Source organism: Bos taurus, chromosome 28 (assembly GCF_002263795.3).
Source record: "Bos taurus isolate L1 Dominette 01449 registration number 42190680 breed Hereford chromosome 28, ARS-UCD2.0, whole genome shotgun sequence".
Taxonomy (NCBI): domain Eukaryota; kingdom Metazoa; phylum Chordata; class Mammalia; order Artiodactyla; family Bovidae; genus Bos; species Bos taurus.
This window is the reverse complement of record NC_037355.1, coordinates 14,945,848-14,967,111: the sequence shown is the minus strand read 5'-3', so window position 1 is coordinate 14,967,111 and position 21,264 is coordinate 14,945,848. Positions and strand designations below refer to the sequence as shown.

At 41.4% G+C, this 21,264-nt stretch overlaps 1 protein-coding gene across 11 annotated transcripts in view; it reads left to right on the top strand.

Moving 5' to 3' along the window:
- FAM13C (family with sequence similarity 13 member C) overlaps positions 1-21,264 on the top strand; it is a 137,445-nt gene that overhangs the window by 52,982 nt on the left and 63,199 nt on the right. For all 11 annotated transcript variants that reach the window (XM_059882588.1, XM_010820493.4, XM_059882587.1 and 8 more), the window contains 1 exon segment: positions 5,510-5,628. In XM_059882588.1, coding sequence (XP_059738571.1) covers positions 5,510-5,628 — 119 coding nt within the window.

Here is a 21,264-nt window from a genome sequence, read left to right as displayed (position 1 = left end):
TCACATCCATACATGACCACTGGAAAAACCATAGCCTTGACTAGACAGACCTTTGTTGGCAACTGGAAGTTAATAGCTCTTAAATCCCCTTCACTTGTATTGCACAGTCCCCCGCCCATCAGTTTATTCTCTGCATCCATATATATGTTTCTGTTTTGTTTTGCTTGTTTGTTTGTTTTGTTTTCTAGATTCCATATATTAGTGAAATCACATGGTGTTTGTCTTTCTGACTTATTTCTTATGTCTTTCTCTTTCTGACTTAGCATAATGCCCTCTTGGTTCACCCAAGTTGTTGCAGATGGCAAGATTTCATTCTTTTCTTATGACTGAGTAATATATTCAATATGCCTGTATGTGTTTATACAATTCTCTTTTTTCCTTCCCTTCTTCTGTTGATGGACACAGATTGTTTTTATATCTTGGCTGTTTGCTGCAGTGATCATAAGGGTGCGTGTATGTGTGTGTGCAGGCTAAGTAACTTCAGTCATGTCTGACTCTTTGCCACCCTGTGTACTCTATGGCCCGCCAGGCTCCTCTGTCCACGGGATTCTTCAGGCAAGAATACTGGAGTGGGTTGCCATGCCCTCCTCCAGTGGATCTTCCTGACCCAGGGATCAAGCCCACATTTCTTATATCTCCTGCATTGTCAGGCGGGTTGTTTTCCACTAGTACTGCCTGGAAAGCCCATAAGGGTGCATATATCTTTTCAATTAGTATTTTTGTTTTCTATGGATAAATACCCAGATGTGAAATCACTGGGTCATATGGTAGTTCTGTTTTTAATTTTTTGAGAAAACTCCATGCTGTTTTCCATAGTGACTGTCCCAGTTTGCATTCGCACCAACAGTGCATGAGGGTTTCCTTTTTTCAGTATCCTCACCAATAATTATATGTTGGCTATTATCAGAAAGACATTCTGATAGGTGTGAGATGACATCTCCTTGTGGTTTTGATTTTCATTTCCCTGATGATTAGTGATGTTGAGCTCTTTTCATGTGTCCGTTGACCATCTGTATGCCTTTCTTGATGAAAAGTATCTACTCGGGCCCTCTTCCCATTTCTTAATCAGATTTCTGTTTGTTATGAGTTGTGTGGATTCTTTGTATATTTTGGATATTAGCCTTTTATCAGATACATGATTTGCAATTATCTTTTCCTGTTCAGTAGGCTGCCTTTTGGTTTTATTGATCGCTGTCTTTGCCGTACAAAAGCTTTTTAGTTTTGACATAGTCCCATTTATTTATCTTGCTTTTGCTTGTAAAATCCATAGGAGTCCTGCAATGTGTGGCCTGAAACCCTTTTTGGCCTCTGTGAGTTCAAAGGATGAGATAAAACACTCTTTTTGGGAAAAACAAAAACCTACTGTTTCTTAAAAGGGTTAAATTTTAATAAAATTGAAATTTCTGTTTTAAATTGTTTAGAAATTAGAAGGGCCTTATAATTAGGTCTCCAAATAGGGTGGTTTCTAAATACAGTGTTTAAAATAATATTATTAGTATAGAAACCTGAAACGTGCATCCCAACACAAAAAATAGTTTGCTTTCACTGAGCTCATTTGGGCTAAGTCTCCAAGTATTTCCTTAACACTAGTTGCAGAATATTGAGCATGGGAGGAATTTTTATAAAAGGATTATAATTATCATCATGAGTAGCTCCCATTCCATGGTATGCCTCCAGTTGGCAAGCAGTAAAATAGCATCTTGTTCAATACCCTCATGAGCTTGGAATGTTATCTCCATTGTACAGACAAGGGAAACAAGGTCCAGATAATGGATGTAATTTGTCTAAGGACACATACGTCACATACATGCAAGCAGAGCTATCTCACTTGAAAACCATTGTTTGGGGAAACTTGAGCAGTATTCAAGTAGCTGTAGAAGTTTTTGCAGGCAGCCACTATGTCTAAGGAAATATCAGACATGAATGGCAACCTTGCATGTGGTGTGTCTTCTTGCCTGACGCTGGGCGCTTAGAAAACTGAAACTAAAGGATCTTGGTGTTTCTAATTCATTTCTTTTTCTCAGCTCTGCTCCTACTTCCCATTTTACCCCTCTTATAGGAAAGCATTCCTATGGTTTTGCTTTAGAAGTTTGTGATGACTACTTGGCAAATAGCCCTGCCAAACTATTCTCGTATTTTAGAAAAATGCTTTCTGAGATGCCTCACAAACTGGCACTTACACTGACTTCAACCTGTACCCGTAAGAGAGGAAATTGGTCTGTGCTGTCACCACAATATACTGCACAGTCAGAGCCTGATTCACTGTATCACATGAATATTTTGACTGGATGACAGTAGCCGTCTGCATTTTCTAAATTTCTGATTTTGGTTTGTGTATTTCATTTTTCATGTAAAAAAGGGCTATTTTATCCTAAGGAAAGTTTGTCAGAGGTTTGGCATGGCTCAAACACTATAGTGTTTCAATTGCTGAACGCATGTAAGTCTTTCATTTTGGGTATGTGTGGCTTTGTACTGAATACAGATTCATTCTAACTTGGGAATGTTTATGATACTCTCTAGACTTGACTTCTGTTAGTTTTCCTAAATTAATTAGTAGAGTTCATCATAGGATGATGCAGCCAATCTAGTGATTTCTTTGGGTGAAGTATAGACAGGTGTGTGTGTGTGTGTGTGTGTGTGTGTGTGTGTTAGAGAGAGAGAGAGAGAGAGAGAGAGAGAGAGGGAGAGAGTGGGGAGGAGAGGGATACTAAGCATACCTAGGATTTGGAATTTATAAAAATTATCTGTCCCTTAGTTTTCAGAGTCACTTAAATTTCTTTATTATTATAAGAATAATGCATCATTATTTTAATGAATGTAGATGAGCACCCTAAAGAAAAAAAATGACATCTTAATGTTAGTCATTGTTAAGATTTTGGTTTACTTGGTCTCAATTTTATATGTGTGTGTATTTGTGTGTGTGTGTGTGTATACATTTATACATATATTTGATTTGGCAAAATTGAGCCTATGCTATAAATATTCTGGAGATTATATTTTCAAATCTATTTATTCATTAAATACTCTTCTATAATTTTTTCTTTCTTATATATTATAAAATTAATCTATTTTTAAAAATTTATTTATTTTAATTGGAGGCTAATTACTTTACAATATTGTATTGGTTTTGCCATACATCAACATGAATCCGCCACAGGTATACACATGCTCCCCATCCTGAACCCCCCTCCCACCTCCCTCCCCATTCCATCCCTCTGGGTCATCCCAGAGCACCAGCCCCAAGCATCCTGTATCCTGCATCGAACCTGAACTGGTGATTCGTTTCTTATATTATACATGTTTCAATGCCATTCTCCCAAATCATCCTACCCTTGCCCTCTCCCACAGAGTCCATAGACTGTTCTATACATCTGTGTCTTTTTTGCTGTCTCGCATACAGGGTTATCGTTACCATCTTTCTAAATTCCATATATATGCGTTAGTATACTGTATTGGTGTTTTTCTTTCTGGCTTACTTCACTCTGTATAATAGGCTCTAGTTTCATCCACCTCATTAGAACTGATTCAAATGCATTCTTTTTAATAGCTGAGTAATACTCCATTGTGTATATGTACCATAGCTTTCTTATCCATTCATCTGCTGATGGACATCTAGGTTGCTTCCATGTCCTGGCTATTGTAAACAGTGCTGCGATGAACATTGGGGTACATGTGTCTCTTTCGATTCTGGTTTCCTTGGTGTGTATGCCCAGTGGTGGGATTGCTGGGTCATAAGGCAGTTCTATTTCCAGTTTTTTAAGGAATCTCCACACTGTTCTCCATAGTGGCTGTACTAGTTTGCATTCCCACCAACAGTGTAAGAGAGTTCCCTTTTCTCCACACCCTTTCCAGCATTTATTGCTTGTAGACTTTTGGATCACAGCCATTCTGACTGGCATGAAATGGTACCTCATTGTGGTTTTGATTTGTATTTCTCTGATAATGAGTGATGTTGAGCATCTTTTCATGTGTTTGTTAGCCATCTGTATGTCTTCTTTGGAGAAATGTCTATTTAGTTCTTTGGCCCATTTTTTGATTGGGTCGTTTATTTTTCTGGAATTGAGCTGCAGGAGTTGCTTGTATATTTTTGAGATTAGTTGTTTGTCAGTTGCTTCATTTGCTATTATTTTCTCCCATTCTGAAGGCTGTCTTTTCACCTTGCTTTTAGTTTCTTTTGTTGCGCAGAAGCTTTTAATTTTAATTAGGTCCCATTTGTTTATTTTTGCTTTTATTTCCAATATTCTGGGAGGTGGGTCATAGAGGATCCTGCTGTGATGTATGTCAGAGAGTGTTTTGCCTATGTTCTCCTCTTGGAGTTTTATAGTTTCTGGTCTTACGTTGAGATCTTTAATCCATTTTGAGTTTATTTTTGTGTATGGTGTTAGAAAGTGTTCTAGTTTCATTCTTTTACAAGTGGTTGACCAGTTTTCCCAGCACCACTTGTTAAAGAGATTGTCTTTAATTCATTGTATATTCTTGCCTCCTTTGTCAAAGATAAGGTGTCCATAGGTGCATGGGTTTATCTCTGGGCTTTCTGTTTTGTTCCATTGATCTATATTTCTGTCTTTGTGCAGAAATAAATTAAATACTCTTTATAATACTCTTCAATACTTATTAGATACTGGTCTATAGTTTTTTCATAATTTTATTTATTTTTGGCTGTGCTGGCTCTTTGTTGCTGCGTGGCCCTTTCTCTGTTTACGGTGATTGCCGACTACTCTCTAGTGGTGCGCAGGCTTCTCACTGTGGTGGCTTCTGTTATTGCAGAGCATGGGCTTCATTGCAGCACACGGGCTCCCTAGTTGCGGCTCCTGGGCTCTAGACACAGGCTCAGTTGTGGCGCATGGGCTTAGTTGCTCTGTGGCATGTGGAATCCTACCAGATCAGGGATCAAACTCATGTCACCTACATTGGCAGGTGGCTCCTTTACCACTGAGCCACAGGGAAGCTCTATAATATTTTTAATGTTTGTAAAATTTAGGTTTTTATTATTACTTTTTCCTTATTCTGTATCTGGAATTTTTTTGGTTGCACTACATGTAGAATCTTAGTTCCCTGACCAAGGGTTGAACCTGCACCCCCTGCCTTGGAAGTGCAGAGTCTTAACCCCTGGAACATCAGGGAAACCTCTTTATTTTGTAATCTGGCAGCAACTGCCAGATAGAAAGAGCCTTCTTAAGTTTTGTTTTTTTTTTTTTTTACTGTTGATCATACACTTTTTTTTTTTTTTTTTTTAATTCTTCCAATTTTATTTTATTTTTAAACTTTACATAATTGTATTAGTTTTGCCAAATATCAAAATGAATCCACCACAGGTATACATGTGTTCCCCATCCCGAACCCTCCTCCCTCCTCCCTCCCCATACCTCATCAGCCCTCTTGCCCACAGTCATCAGTGTGTGTATTTTCTATGGCTTGCTGCCCTGCTCTGTGACCCAGCCCCCACTGGAGAACCCTGTGGAACTGTTGGCTGCTGCCGGTTCATCTCCCTTTCCTGTTTCTCTTGCAGGAGACAGAGCATGTGGTATCCAGCCAGTCGGAGTGTCGAGGGAAACCGGGAACACCGGCTCAGGAGAGTGCACACAACCCCACCTCCAGGTGCCAGGAAACTGTGCGAGTTCAACCAAGGTGGGCCCTTTGTTGTCAGAAGTTGTAATGGGCCTGGGGTTCCTTTCCCAGACATGGGAGCACCTGTGCTTGCTACCCCCACGCAAGAGGCAAGGCTTTCTCTCTTTCATTGGCATCACTATGAAGTCAGAGAAACTCTGTAATGGGGCCTAGAAGGAGAATCATTGAGTCTAAGAGAAATATAAATAACCTACTTTCTCTCGCTTCAGTCAGAACATAATCAGCCTTAAGGCTCAGAGAAGAGTACAGACCTTCTTGCCCTGAGAAAGAGAAATGCTGGTATCATTTTGTCCTCTTTCTTTCCATGCTAGAGATGATTAGTGTTTCTTCTGTGATCATGGTAATTAGTAATAATAGTGTAGGCATCAAGCCAATTGCTTCTCATATATTCTGTCATTTAGCTCTCGTCCCTTCCCTGATGCGACTTAGCAGCAGCAGCAGCCTTCCCCAGAAAGTGGATACTCTTAGCCTCATTTTATGGAGAAGGACCCTGAGGCTGAGACATTAAGGCACTTGCCTGATATTGTACAAGTGAAAAAGGCTGAACCAGAATTTGAACCTACGAATGTCTGATTGCAGCATAGCAGGTGTGGCTTCTTTGCTGATCCAAGAGATGTCTCTAAGCCCTGAAGTGGCCCTGGGCTGGCCTCTCTGGTCTCCTAGACCTGCAGGAGACAACTCCTGCGTCCAGGGCAAGAACATGGGTGGAGGCTGACTGCAGCAAGGCTGACATGGCATTCAGATGGGAGCCTGGCCTTGCAGCTGTCTATGGAAAGTCTCTTCTGGAAGTAAACAGAAGAAAGAATTCAGCCACCAGTCGTGCCAGCTGTCTTTGTAGGATCTTGTGTGCAGTGTAATCATAGCTCTCGGGAGAAAGGGAGGGCTGGGCTTCTGGCATGACCTTTCAAAATTTTTTCTGAGGCAGCAGAGTCTAAATGAATCAACAACAGGCAAGATTGGCTGTACTATGAAATTGTGCTTTTTTTAAAATTAATTTTTATTAGACTGTAGTTGATTTACAATGTTGTGTTATTTTCTGCTCTACAGCAAAGGGAATTAGTATACCTATTTCCATTCTTTTTAGATTCTTTTCTCACGTAGGTCATTACAGAGAATTGTGAAAAGGTCTCTGTGCTCTACAGTAGGTCCTTATTAGTTATCTATTTTATATATAGTAAAATTGTGTTTTTAAATATTCAGCATACTAAATTTAGAATCATAACACCTCAGATGGTTGATAGAGATCCTAAAATTAAGGTGATCTATTATCTGGTTGGATTCTTGGATATCTTTTCTCACCTTCTTTGCTGGTTGCCATCTCTTGTCTGTTTATTCTTATCTGACCTTGGATTGGGTGAGACTCAGTCCCGTTGTTTCTCTGCTGATCAGAATACTCACCCTCCTACTGGAAACCTTATTATAGCAAAGCTGTTTTACAGCCAGTTTAGACAGTGACCCTGTCTTATCCCACTAGACCAGTGACTGCCTCTCTCAGGAATAATAAGGCCAACTCTATTCCTATGCATATTTCAAAATTGTAAAAAAAGACACAGCAAAACACACAACAGACAAAATGAAAACAACAAACAAAATACACACTCATATTTGTGTGGCATGCATGGTGCCCTTTGGGATGAATATTCCACAGAGGCCGATGGGGAAAATGAGGTTAGTAATTCACCTTCTCAAAGATGCCAGATGTTTGGTAAAATTAAGACCACTTTCTATCCCATCTACACTGGAAAGGGTAAGTGGTATTATTGCTGCTATCAGAGGGCAAGTCAAATATAATAGGATTCTATGGTGGGGATTATTCACTTATAATTAGTAAGAACTAAGAGTGTTGAATTAGAGCAGTCCTCATGAGGAAACATACAGGCTAGCCCCTCTTATACTTGGGAATGGGAAGTTACAGTTCATTTGGATTCTCAGATCTATGGCACTTTTCTTCAGAAAATAAGAGATGCACATATACACATAAGTTTGTGTAACGTTTTAGGAGGTTCCTAGACCTCTTCTGCATGTCAGAAAAAGGAGCCAGAATCTTTGGTCACTGGGCAGCCTTCCTTGTTGAGTCAAGATAGTCTCCCCAACAGAGTGACCACTTCTTGCAGAAACAGATCTGGTCTGTCTTCCTCTACACATCAGCAAATCTCCATGGGACCCCAAATATTTTGTTGTTCTTTTATTCTTTTTCCTTCCTAACGTCCAAGTTCCACTTTGCTTTCTCATCTAGCAGCATTCCAGAATTGTCTATGCATCAGTGTTGACAATCACAGGATCTGGTGTCAAGTTGCAGATCAGGAGCTGTGAAGCCAGTTATGTCTGGCGTATTAGGTTTAGTATTTAGATTGGTATGGTAACTTTAAACTACAGAGTTATTTGTCACAACCATGGTGACGTCACCCAGGATCATTCTGCTGCTGATGCTGCTAAGTCGCGTCAGTCGTGTCCGACTCTGTGCAACCCCATAGACGGCAGCCCACCAGGCTCTGCCATCCCTGGGATTCTCCAGGCAAGAATACTGGAGTGGGTTGCCATTTCCTTCTCCAATACATGAAAGTGAAAAGTGAAAGTGAAGTCACTCAGTCATGTCTGACTCTTAGCGACCCCATGGACTGCAGCCTACCAGGCTCCTCTGTCCATGGGATTTTCCAGGCAAGAGTATTGGAGTGGGCTGCCACTGCCTTCTCCAAGGATCATTCTAATGGGACTTAAAAAAACATCTCAAAATATTACAGGGATTGTGAAATTTGATGAACTGATGAAATGAGATCTGAGGCTAAAAACAACTTTAAGTCAGGTAGCTCACTTTCCTGATAACCTTCCTCTTCTGTTTTAAGCCAGCATATGGCCCGGTCCAGGCATATCATGCTCAGTAAGATCTTGATAGAGACATGATAGTGTAACAAGATACTTCAGGGCTCATTCTGGCTCAAAGTGAGAGAATAAGCCAGGCTAAATCTCAGCAGGTGTAAAATGCCATCTTCTTGGGGATGGAGGTTGGGGAGGAGCATGTTCTTAGCATAACAAACACTTTGAGAAAGAGAAGAAAGATCAGTCTGCAGCAAGGAGTTGTCAGGGGTTCACATGTGATTTAAGTGAGGCTCATAAGGGTAGTTAGTGTCCAGAGAATGAATCCATCCTTGTAGAGGTGCAATTTTGAAGCTGACTGTGTCATGGGCTAGTATTGATCTTCTCACATGTGCCAAAGAGAAATAGTTTTACCTTCAGCTCTGAGATCATGTTCTTCAGCTCTTTCTAGTGCAAGGAGTCTTTATCTATGTCTATGGATGAGCATCAAGGAGGTCTGTGAATGTTTTTGCCAAATTGTGATTGCCTTTATGTATATTGGTTTTCTGTTGCTACTGTAACGAATGACCACAAACCTGTGGCTTACAACAACACAAATTTATAATGTTATGGTTCTGTAAGGACAGATGGCCAACATGGATCCCACTGGGATAAAACAAACATTGTCAGCAGGCTTACATTCCTTTCTGGAGATGCTAGGGGAGAACTGATCCATTTCCTTGCCTCTTCCCATTTCCAGAGGCTGCCCACATTGCTTGGCAAGTGGCTTCTTCTTCCATTTTCATAGCAAGAAACTTTGCATCTCTCTGAGCATTCTTCCATGTTTTCCTCTAACTGTGATTGAGTTCAAGCTCCTAGTCCTCATCTCACGACAGGCCAGTAAATCAAGAGATGAGTTGTTAGGGCAAGAAATAGCGATTTTGTTCAGAAAGCCAGTGGGCTGAGAAGATGGTGGACTTGTATCCCAAAGAACCATCTTACCCAACTAAGATTCTGGCTTCTTGTCTGAAAGGAAGGCAAGCCTGCTCACACGTTTATTTTATCCCAGTGGGACCCATGGTGGCCATCTGTCCTTACAGAAGCATAAGATTATAAATTTGTGTTGCTGTAAGTCACAGGTTTGTGCCTAGGAGGCATGGTGGTATGGTTGGTTGTTGCAAACCATTTGGTGCCGGGATTGTTTGTTCTTGCAGCTGTCTATGTAGGTCTAATTACAATGTTCCTATAAACCTACAACAGGACAAAGGTTATTCTCTTTTTTCTCTGTGTGTGAATGGAAAAGTGTTAAACCTTTAAAGGTCAGAGCCTTGAGAATGGGCTACCATGTTATATTTCAGGCTGTGGGAAACATTCTTTTACAAAAAGGTGCAGAGCAAGCATGACTGAACACAGATGACAGAGCACAAAGTTCAGAGCTAAAAGAATAGATCCGGTGTGAGGACAGGTCATTCTCTGTTACAGCTTTGGGCAGGAGAGAGGTTCTGATTTTAAGGATTCATGTGATTAGATTGGATCCACTGAGATAACTCACTGTAATCACTCCATGTCAAGTTCCTTAACTTAAGGACTCCTACAGAATCCCTTTTGCCATGTAAGGTAACAAGGGGAGGAAAACAAGGAACAAACATACAGATATCTTGGTGGGCAGCTTTATTCTTACTCCTTAGGTTTATTTTTCCAGGGGAAATCCCTAAAGCATTTATGAGAATCTCATATGCTACCCATGACCGCCCAAAAGGTTTAGACTCACCGTCTTAATCTCTTCCTGCCTCCAAGTTTGCTTGTTCTTCTGAATGCCCTCAACAGAGCCAACTTCAGATATTGACTTAGCCCATTCTATCCTCTTTCTTTGCATCCTTCCTCCTATTCAGCATCTCCCCCCATCTTTCTATTTTATTCCTTAGTGGTATAGTGTCCCACATCTGAGATCTCAAATTTGGTGTCCTGCAAATGTATCTAATGTGGAGATATAATTGGCTTCTAGACTGTTTTAAAACATTTGTGTTGTTCAGTTGCTAAATCCGGTTCAATTCTTTGTGACCCCATGGACTGCAGCATGCCAGGCTTTCCTGTCTTTCACTATCTCCTGGAGTTTGCTCAAACTCACATCCATTGAGCTGGTGATGCCATCCAACCATCTCATCTTCTGTTGCCCTCTTCTCCTCCTGCTTTCAATCTTTCTCAGCATGAGGGTCTTTTCCAGTGAGTCAGCTCTTCGCATCAGTGGCCAAAGTATTGGATCTTCAGCTTCAGCATCAGTCCTTCCAAAGAATATCCAGGGTTGATTTCCTTTAGGATGGACTGGTTTGATCTCCTTGCTCTCCAAGGGACTGTCAAGTCTTCTCCAGCACCACAGTTCAAAAGCATCAATTCAGGATTCAATGTTTAAATATCAGAGGTTTTATGGATTTTTGCATTCTTTTGTAATATGTAAAAATGGGATAACCCAGGGTGTACATTCTTGCAAGGCAATAATTAGTTGGAACTGAGGAGCAGCTCTTCGTTTTCCCACAATTCCCACTCAGATCTCTATGTATGCTCTTTGCCTAGCTCTTATAGGCTGTTTGATTTAAATGCCTACTTCAATCCTTTTCTTCCCAGCAACTGCTCATCCTTAGGAGCTAAGCCCTAATAAGGTGATGGCTGATAGATACCTTAATGCTTCCTTCTGAAAGATGATGTGTTTACATTTTCATTTGGATTTTCAGTACATCTGAGTGGTGGGGCTGCATATTGCCCTACTCTGGCATGTTCCTTAGTATCTGGAGCTTTTTAAAACTCATAGTTACAGAACTGCATTCAGTTAGAGCAAGAATGAAGCTTTAGTAATCACTTAATACAACCCTCTCATTTCCTAGTTTGACACCCAGCAAGGCTGTAATTTGCTTAAGCCCTGGCTTCCCTTGCAATAGAACCAAGACACATCAGTCTGTTTAGAGCAGTTAGTTGATGAATATGCATCAGTTTGATTGATTTTTATAGCTAAAGCCAGTGCCAATTCTGTAAATGCTCAGATATGACAAAGGGGAATTTATGGTTGTAGGAGAATACTAATGAAGTTGTGGATTTCTTACCCAGCTAAGTAAATTTACTTTTGAGAGTGATAAACTCACTTGTGTTTAAAATATTGTATTAAAATTTATGACAGCATTAAGCCTTTTAATGTCGTTAAAGACCTTGCCTGTATAAACAGGAGCTATTCTATAGCAATGTGTTACTACCAATTAAGTTGGTGGTTACATTTGCGAACTGGAGTTCATTAGACTCTTCATCTGGAAGTCCCCAGTTAGAGGGGCTTGAAGATTGGGGTATTAGCAAGGATAATGGCCTTTGATGGCTTTGACTATTTTTGTAACATTTCAGATAAAAGAAAAAGCTTTGTTGCTTTATGGAAGGAGGAAGTTTTGTTGGCAGCAACTTCCTTGGGGGATAAATCCTTTCATCTTTTGTTTTTGAGATAGACAACTTGTGTGTGTTTTAATAGCTACTTGTTTCTTGTTCAAATGTTTTTTTGTAGAAGTAGGCAGAGTCTAAATGGGCTCTGCTAAAAGGAGAAAGAATGAGTAAGGGAATGAGCACCCAGAGTTTTTTAATAGTAAAGAACATAAAATGTGCCTTTTTAGACTGTACTAGAGCAGAGATCTGTGTATTATCAGCGTGCTCTTCTTGATAGTGTGTTTTTAGGATTTCTTTTTCATTTTTTAAAGGGATACGATAGAGATTACAAAAAAAATTAACTTGTCTTGGCAGAATTTTGAGAGTCTGGGACATAGTTGGGTAATCGTGGATTCTAAAAATAGCTTTCTTTGCTTATACTGCATAGAATGGCAGTCATGTACTGAGGGTTCTCCTCAGTCCCCATCCTGCCTCCACCCCATGGGTGCAGAAGAACGCTGGTGGAATGGAAATTAAGAAATTCAGCGTCTTAAATACCATATGGTGTCACTTATATATGGAATCTAAAATATGACACCAAGGAAGTTATCTGTGAAACAGAAACATACTCACCTAGAATACAGACTTGTGGTTGCCAAGGGGAAGTAAAAGAGGATGGATTGGGAGTTTGGGGTTGTTGTTGTTCATTCATTAAGTCATGTCCAAGACTTTGCAACCTCATGGACTGTAGCACTCCAGGCTCCTCTGTCCTTCACTATCTCCCAGAATTTACTCAGGTTTATGTCCACTGAGCCAGAGAAGTTATCTAACCATCTCATCTTCTGTCGCCCCCTTTTGCCTTCAGTCTTGCCCAGCATCAGAATCTTTTCCAATGAGTCAGCTCTTTGCATCAGAAGGACCAATTACTGGAGCTTCAGCTTCAGCATCAGTTCTTCCCATGAATATTCAGGGTTGATTTCCTTTAGGATTGATTGACTTGACCTCCTTGCAGTCCAAGGGACTCTCAAGAGTCTTCTCCGACACCACAATTTGAAAGCATCAATTCTTGGCTCTCAGCCTTCTTTATGATCAGACTCTCACATCCCTCCATACGTGACTACTAGAAAAACCATAGCTTTGACTATATGGACCTTTTTTGGCAAAGTGATGTCTCTGCTTTTTAATATGCTGTCATAGCTTTCCTTCCACAGTTTGGGGTTAACAGATGTAAACTATTATACCCCAGATTTCCGCAGTAGCTCAGTGGGTAAAGAATCCACGTGCAATTCAGAAGACGCAGGTTCAATCCCTGGGCCAGGGAGATCCCCTGGAGGAGGAAACGGCAGCCCACTCCAGTATTTTTGCCTAGAAAATTCCATGGACAGAGGAGTCGCAAAGAGACTAGACTGAGCACATGGCATGCATACACGAACACTTTTATATAGGATAGATAAGCAACAAGGTCCGACTGTATAGCATAGCAAACTATAGTCAACATCTTATGATATGATGGAAAAGAATGCGAAAGGAACGTATATATATGTATAACTTAATCACTTTGCTGTACAGAAGAAATTAACACAACATTGTAAGTCGCCTCTACTTCAAGAACATAAACTTAAAAGAAATATAGGTTCTTATGTCTTGTCTATCAGGTGAACACCCTCTCCCCTAATTCAAGTTCAGTCAGGTGATTTCTGAACCCCGTCTGACTCAAGCCTGAAAATTCTCAACACCCCGGATGTTTAAAGGATTAGACATGTAAAAACTTTAGCTTAATAATACAAGCTCTTGCAGCCGCAGATAAAAATAATTTATCCTCCCTGCTGTAGAGCACACACAAAAGAATCCCACACCAAATCCTTAGTGTTGATCAAAAAAGAGCCCACACTTGATTATTCTGGAAACCCTCTTTTCCTTCTTTGTTTTTTTTTTTTTTTAAAGTATTCTGCCCTTGATCACTTGATAAAATGTTAGCACGTTGGCTGAACAACGATTAGGATAAAGATAAAAGGGAAACTCATTTTTCATTAAAAATAATAAAGTAAGTGGCACATGGTTTTATTGGAAAATACAGTAAATTCCAAGGAAATAAAATTTTCTTATAATTGTATACCACCCAGATATAACCTCTGTTACTACTGTAGTATGTTTTTAATGTTCTTGCCTTTGTTTTAATTTGGGCATGAAAAAGAATGATGTGTGTGTGAAAGGGCCTTCCCAATGCAGTAGAGTTTGAGTCTGTTAGAGAAGTAATATTTATTTAAAGCAGACCCCACAGAATAAACTAGACTGGAAAGTATTCTGACTATCCAATCTTTATACAGAAACTAATAGAGTAGTGGGTTAATTATCACAAGGCTGATGAGTTCACTTACGGCTAAGTTGAACAAATTTGATTTTCTATAATGAATAATGTACAATTTTCTATAAGAAACTTATTTTACAGACTTTAGTCTCTTTATGGCCCTATGTTTGAAATAATATTTCTAGGAGATGGAGCAAAAAACTTTGTCCTTAATGTTTCAACATCTTGGAAGACTTCTTGCCCTAACTTGGAATTGATTTAAGAGATAAATTTCAGTGATCATTATAGGAGACAGTGTGCGTTTAAACTTAAATCTAATTTAGAACATTGATTAGCTGTTTAAGTATTCAGTGTTCCTGAGGCCATGGGAATGAAGCTGTTCTTCTTACTCTTCATCTTCCCAATGAGGCAATGGCTACTCCAGTGCTTCTGTTTGTATTATCAACAGGATTATTCCTTTTCAGGACTTATGCTAAATATCACACACACACATCATATATAATGACACATAGGGCTCTCACCAACACCCTCTATTTTTCTCTTTTCCTTTATCAATACTAGACAAAAACATTTTTGATAGAGTTTATATATATATATATATATATATATATGAAATTTCTTCATATATATGAAATCTTAGAGACCCATTTTTGTGTAACTTGTTTGTCCCACTTAATTCTGTATTTTTCTATATCATGAAATATTCTAAAATATTAGCTAGTCTATGGGTAGCTATTCTATGGATATACCATAGCTGGAAATAGCTATTCTATGGATATACCATCATTGATTTAACTAATTCCAAATTATTTGATATTTTGGTAACTTCTAGGATTTTTATCTGTAGACATTTCTGTAGTAAAAATCATTGAAAAATATTTTTATGTACATCCATTATAGTTTCCTTGGTTTATGCTGCTGCTGCTGCTAAGTCTCTTTAGTCGTGTCCGACTCTGTGCGACCCCATAGACAGCAGCCCACCCGGCTCCTCCATCCTGGAATTAAGGCAAGAACACTGGAGTGGGTTGCCATTTCCTTCTCCAGTGCATGCATGCTGAGTCACTTCAGCCATGTCCGACTCTGTGCGACCCTATGGACAGCAGCCCACCAGGCTTCTCCATCCACAGGATTCTCTAGGCAAGAACACTGGAGGGGGTTGCCATTTCCTTCTCCTTCCTTGGCTTATATTTAAGGGTAAAAGTTCTCTAGGTTTAGGATTTGAAACGGTTAACCAAACCAAAATTAGAATGTAAAATTTTCAATTATATGATCATGGAAGAAGATAGGAATATAATAGATAATTGATACCCCTGAGAGAACTAGGTAGAAAGTCACATGGCTGGAGTTCTTGATATGTTTGAATGATAGAATAGTGGTCCTGAGTGAAACACTTGAGACAGTTTAGTCCAATCCCCTCTCCACACTTGTGTGTTCTAGATACTTCTATCTCATCCACTATTGTTTTAAATCCATCTTTTGTCTGTGCTGCGTCTCTGCTCCCGTGCACTTTCTCTAGATGCGGTGAGTGGGAGCTGCTCTCTCGTTGTGGTGCCTGGGCTTCTAGCTGTGGTGGCTTCTCTCGTTGCAGAGCATGGGCTCCAGGGTGTGCAGGCTTCAATAGTTGCAGCACAGGGGTTTCGGTGTCCTGCAGCATGTGGAGTCTTCTCAGACCAGGGATCGAACGGGTGTCCCTTGCGTTGCAAGGTGGATTCTTAACCACTAGAGCACCAGGGAAGCCCCTCTCATCATTTTCTAGTTAAGACTGCAAAGGGCAAGTGCCCCTGGCCCTCACATTCCCAGAAGACGTTTGGAAGTCCTGCGCGGGTGGAAAAGGTCTTTGTTGTGTGGAGCTGCCCGATGCACGTCAGGCTCCAGCTCACAGAATTCAGTGGGCAGCCCAGCCACTGTGCGCATCACAAATAGCCCTCAGTTTCCTAAATGTTCCCCAGAGGGCCTACCACTGCCTGCTTAAGAGATGCCGATCTTCATGATTAGTACTTAAAACCATGTTTTACTGGAGCCTTTACTTACGTGGGCACATGTTCATAATATAGTTGTATGTGGGGAAAAAACAATTACATGACAGCAATGTCCGTCTGAAAGTTGAGGCAGAAAACTGAAGAGAATAGGCAGGTGCTTGAGGTGGGTCATGAGAGTGAGCAGAGCTGTCTGTGGAATGGAAGCATCTGCTAAGACCACTCTGCCCCTTGGGCTGAGCACTGCCTGCCCGAGAGTGGGTATCTGATCATCCTGTCCTGAGTGAGTGGAAATGTGAGATGGTGGAGGCCGGGAGCTTTGTGTCCCACTCATCAGACCAGGGGGTCCTCTCATCATGATGAATAATCATGCATTATTGGGACCTCTGCGCGTGCTGGCGCTCCTATCCCAGACTCAGCCTCCTTACCTCTCCCAGCCCAACACTGTGAGCCTGTCTCACTGCTCGATTATTCTCCAGGCATCAGTGTGTTTTCTGGCTATTTCTGGGCTCTATTCCAGGCCACTCAGCTGAGGCGCCTGTCCCGCCTTGTGTTTGGAGTTTCTCAGAGCATCTCCAGGGACTTAGCCCTTCCTTCCTCTGGACTGTGTGCCCTGGGAGGCCCATCCAGAAACACTGGGTCACTCCTGTACCCCCCGAAGTCCCTCACCTGCATCCTTCAGCCACTGGTCTCTTCCCAGGTGGATGACCTGAACCTTCAGGGCAATGTTTCCCAGTTGGTGTTGCCGTGGAGTGCTTGTTAATTTCATATTCCCAGTGCATGCCTTGGGAAATCCTGACTCAGTGAGTTTGGGGCCAGGAATCTCTGTTTTTATTAACAGTGATTGATTCTAGTCTTCAGAGAAGTACAAGATGGGAGATAGGCTTAGGTCCCAGTTCCCAGATGGCTTGTTCCTGGGGATCATTCCCGACACCCATGTCGTCTCTGTGGGAGTTCATCGGCCTGGACATGAAGATACATGGGGTGGGGGGGGGTCAGTTTACAAATAGCTCTCAACTTATAGTTCTGTTTTTCATCAGCCATCCCTTTGAACATCATTTTGAACTCTGTCCTTTGGTTTCTTTCTCTTTGGAGTTGGCTGTGCAATATTTGATCTCAGTCCTTCAGCATAGAAATTTGGTAAAAACCAGTAAGAGAATGTCTTTAATACAGCCTACACCCCACGGGGAAAGCAACTTCTTACTTGCTGGTATTGAAAGTTGTTATTGTTTCTAATAATATTACTGGAATTTCTTGGCATCTTGTCCGTGTCTGTATATGGAGTGATTGTTTGTATATAATGAATATTGTGCTCAGAGGGGTGTCCTCTTGGGATACACCTTTTGTTTTCAGAGGAGTTTCAGGAAACAACAGCCATCCAGCCCTCAGACAGTCATCCGGGTATACATTAGTGTATCCTGTGTTGTTTTCTGATACAGAGGCTCATCCAAGGCAGTGGAATATCTTGAGTTTTTAAGATGTGACCCGGGTGGGCACCGTTTAGTTTTCGGGTTCTAATTCTTTATGGAGGACTCTGAAAAGTGTGCTTGATGCTCTGCTTTCACTTTCTGCCCAGATTTTCTAAACGTGTGTTAGAAAGTCACTTGCTTATCTGTAGCAGGTCTCCTCAGCAAAAAATGTGTCTGCTCGTGGGGATAAGAGTCAGCCCCTCCTCCTACAGGTGGAGGAGGGAGGGTGAGTTTTATCCTAACCATTTCACACACTGGGAAATATACCGTAATTGGCAGCAACTCATAGCCCTGGAACTAATCCTTTATTGGCAAACCAGTGAGTGCCTGCTGCTGCTGCTGCTGCTGCTGCTAAGTCATTTCAGTCGTGTCCGACTCTGTGCAACCCCATAGACGGCAGTCCACCAGGCTCCCCCGTCCCTGGGATTCTCCAGGCAAGAATACTGGAGTGAGTTGCCATTTCCTTCTCCAATGCATGAAAGTGAAAAGTGAAAGTGAAGTCACTCAGTCGAGTCCGACTCTTAGCGACCCCATGGACTGCAGCCTACCAGGCTCCTCTGTCCATGGGATTTTCCAGGCAAGTGTACTGGAGTGGGGTGCCATTGCCTTCTCCGTGGTGAGTGCCTACTATGTACCAAATGCTAAGATTATCTCTAAACATAAAACATTAAACAAGCCTCGTATAATCCCTGTCCCTTGGAACTTACCATCCTGAGAAAGAGACAATTAAATAATTAGACAGATACACAGTTAGGAACTGAGATGTGCTACATGACAGATGTGAAAAATCAGAATAGAGTGAGACCCGTGAAAGGGAGACCTGATCGGTGCCTGGGATCTCGAGTTTGCATGAATTACTAGGAGAGGAAGAGGAGAGGGAAGAGTGTCATGGACACAGCGGCAGCGCATATGATGGCCTGAGGTGGAGAGGAGCAGGGAGGAGGAGATGGGCACGTGTCAAGTTTGAAGAAGTGTACAGATGTCGCTCCTTCAGGATGTCGCAGGGTGTCTGAAATATTTTGATCTGTAAGTGTGCAGAAAGTTAGCAACAAGGTTGCCATGTGGGCAGTGGTTTGGAGAAGGTGGAGGAGAAGTAGTAAGACCAGGAAGGTAGCTCAGAAGACAGATGATGGTGACTTGGCCTGAGGTAGTGGCCGGGGGAGGAGAGAGGTCTGATGTAAACGTGATTTGGGGTAAGAAACTGAAGGACTTGGGAATGGCTTGGCCTTTGAACTTGAGGGAGAGGAGAGGGTCAGATGACTCTCAGATGTCTTCCACCAGCGATTTGGATAGATGAGGAAGCTTTTTACTGAGATACGGAACATTTTTGTCTGCTAATTTAATTACAGAAAGTTGATATAAATCTAACATACTCTGCTAAAATACTGCTTCTTCACAAATTATCACATTTCGGGTTTGACATTATCCATCAGCCAAGAAAAACATCTTAATGCTTCGTTCACTTAGCTGTTTTGAATTTCAGTCTGCCTCCCAGGAGATGGTCACTGCAGGATGACCCTGCAGGCTGGCTCAGCACAGGCTTTAGGGTCCTAGGAGTGAGGGAACATCAACAGATTGTAGAAAAGTTGCACTTCCATGGGCTAGCCACAGTTTTGTAGTCACACGGGCCAGGAAAATGCCCTTTTAATGTCAGCACGCAGCTGTTTTATGTTCCTTCGTTAAGTGTTGTTTTGAATTGTATCATGGCAGCGGTCATCGCGTTGGCGGTGGTGGTGGTGATAGTGGTGATGGGGCTACTGGGGTTGGGGGCAATGGGGATTGGGGGCATCAGTGCTGAGAACCATAATCAGACTCTGAAGAGTCCAGGCTGCAGTTTCCCACTACCTGGGCCTGGACTAGAGGGCAGGGCTGTGTTGGAGTTGGCAGGATTGTACATGCTTCAAGCACTACCTTTAAAGGTCTTAAGAAAAAGGGAATTTGAGATACCTAGCTTCTGTTCCGGTTCTTCTCTTTTTATTGTTAAATATCTCTAGTGAGAAGCTTCCATTTCTGTTTCCTCATCTGCCGTGACCTTTATCTCTTCTGATCCACTGGCCTTTTTATTTATCCACTTTCATTTTCATTATCTCTGGCAGCGTGAGCTTGGGCAGTCCTCCTGCACACCCTGTGCTCCCTGCCTTGCTTTCTTTTTCTCAGTAATATTTAGCATCTGGTGCGTCACAGATAACTGGTTTACTTCTTTAGGTTCTCTCTGCTTCTGTGAGAATGTAAGTTGCATTGACGTAGAAACTTGTTTATTCACTTCTTTATTCCCAACACCTGCAGTAGTAATACTTGACATAATTTGGTGTTTAATAATGTTTTTTTAATGAATGGAAAAATTATTTAATTGCCGTATCTATGTCCTGTTGGGTCACATAGCTCTAATAATGCTAAACTCTTGTGGTTACTGTGAGGATTAGATGAAATAATATAAGTACAGTGCCTGGCATTTCCCTGAAATTGTTAGGCTTTTCGCTTCTTTTGTAGTTTGTTGCAGTATAGCTGATTTAGTGTTGTGTTTAATGTCTGCCGTATAGCGTTGTTGTTCAGTGGCACAGCCATGTCCAAATCTTTGCAAACCCATGGATACCAGGTTTCCCTGTCCTTCACCTGCTCCTGTAGTTTGCTCAAACTTATGTCCATTGAGTCAGTGATGCTATCCAACCATCTCATCCTCTGTCATTCCCTTCTCCTCCTGCCCTCAATCTTTCCCAGCATTAGGGTCTTTTCCAATGAGTCAGTTCTTTGCATCAGGTGGCCAAAGTATTACAGTTTCAGCTTCAGCATCAGTCCTTCCAATGAATATTCAGGGTTGATTTTCTTTAAGATCAACTAGTTTGATCTCCTTGCAGTCCAAGGGACTCTCAAGAATCTTCTCCAACAGTTCAAAAGCATCAATTCTTCAGTGCTCAGCCTTCCTTATGGCCCAACTCTCACATCTCTACATGACTACTGGAAAAACCATAGCTTTGACTATAAGGACCTTTGTCAGCAAAGTGATGTCTCTGCTTTTTAATAGGCTGTCTAGTTTGTCATACTATTTCTTCCAAGGAACAAGCATCTTTTAATTTTGTGGCTGCAGTCACCATTTGCAGTGATTTTGGAGCCCAAGGAAATAAAGTCTGACACTGTGTCCATTGTTTCCCCATCTATTTGCCATGAAGTGATGGGACCGGATGCCATGATCTTAGTTTTCTGAATATTGAGTTTTAAGCCAACTTTTTCACTCTCCTCTTTCACTTTCATCAAGAGGCTCTTTATTTCCTCTTCGCTTTCTACCATAAAGGTGGTGTCATCTGCATATCTGAAGTTATTGATATTTCTCCTGGCAATCTTGATTCCATCTTGTGCTTCATCCAGTCCAGCATTTCATATAATGTACCCTGCATATAAGTTAAATAAGCCAGGTAACAATATACGGCCTTGATGTACTCCTTTCCCAATTTTGAACCAGTCCATTATTCCATGTCTGGTTCTAATTGTTGCTTCTTGACCCGCATACAGATTTCTCGGGAGGTAGGTCAGGTGGTCTGGTATTCCCATCTGTTTAAGAATTTTCCATACTTTCGTGTGATCCACACAGTGAAAGGATTTAGCTTAGTCAATGAAGCAGAAATAGATGTTGTTCTGGAATTCTCTTGCTTTTTCTATGACTCTGTGGATGTTGGCAATTTGATCTCTGGTTCCTCTG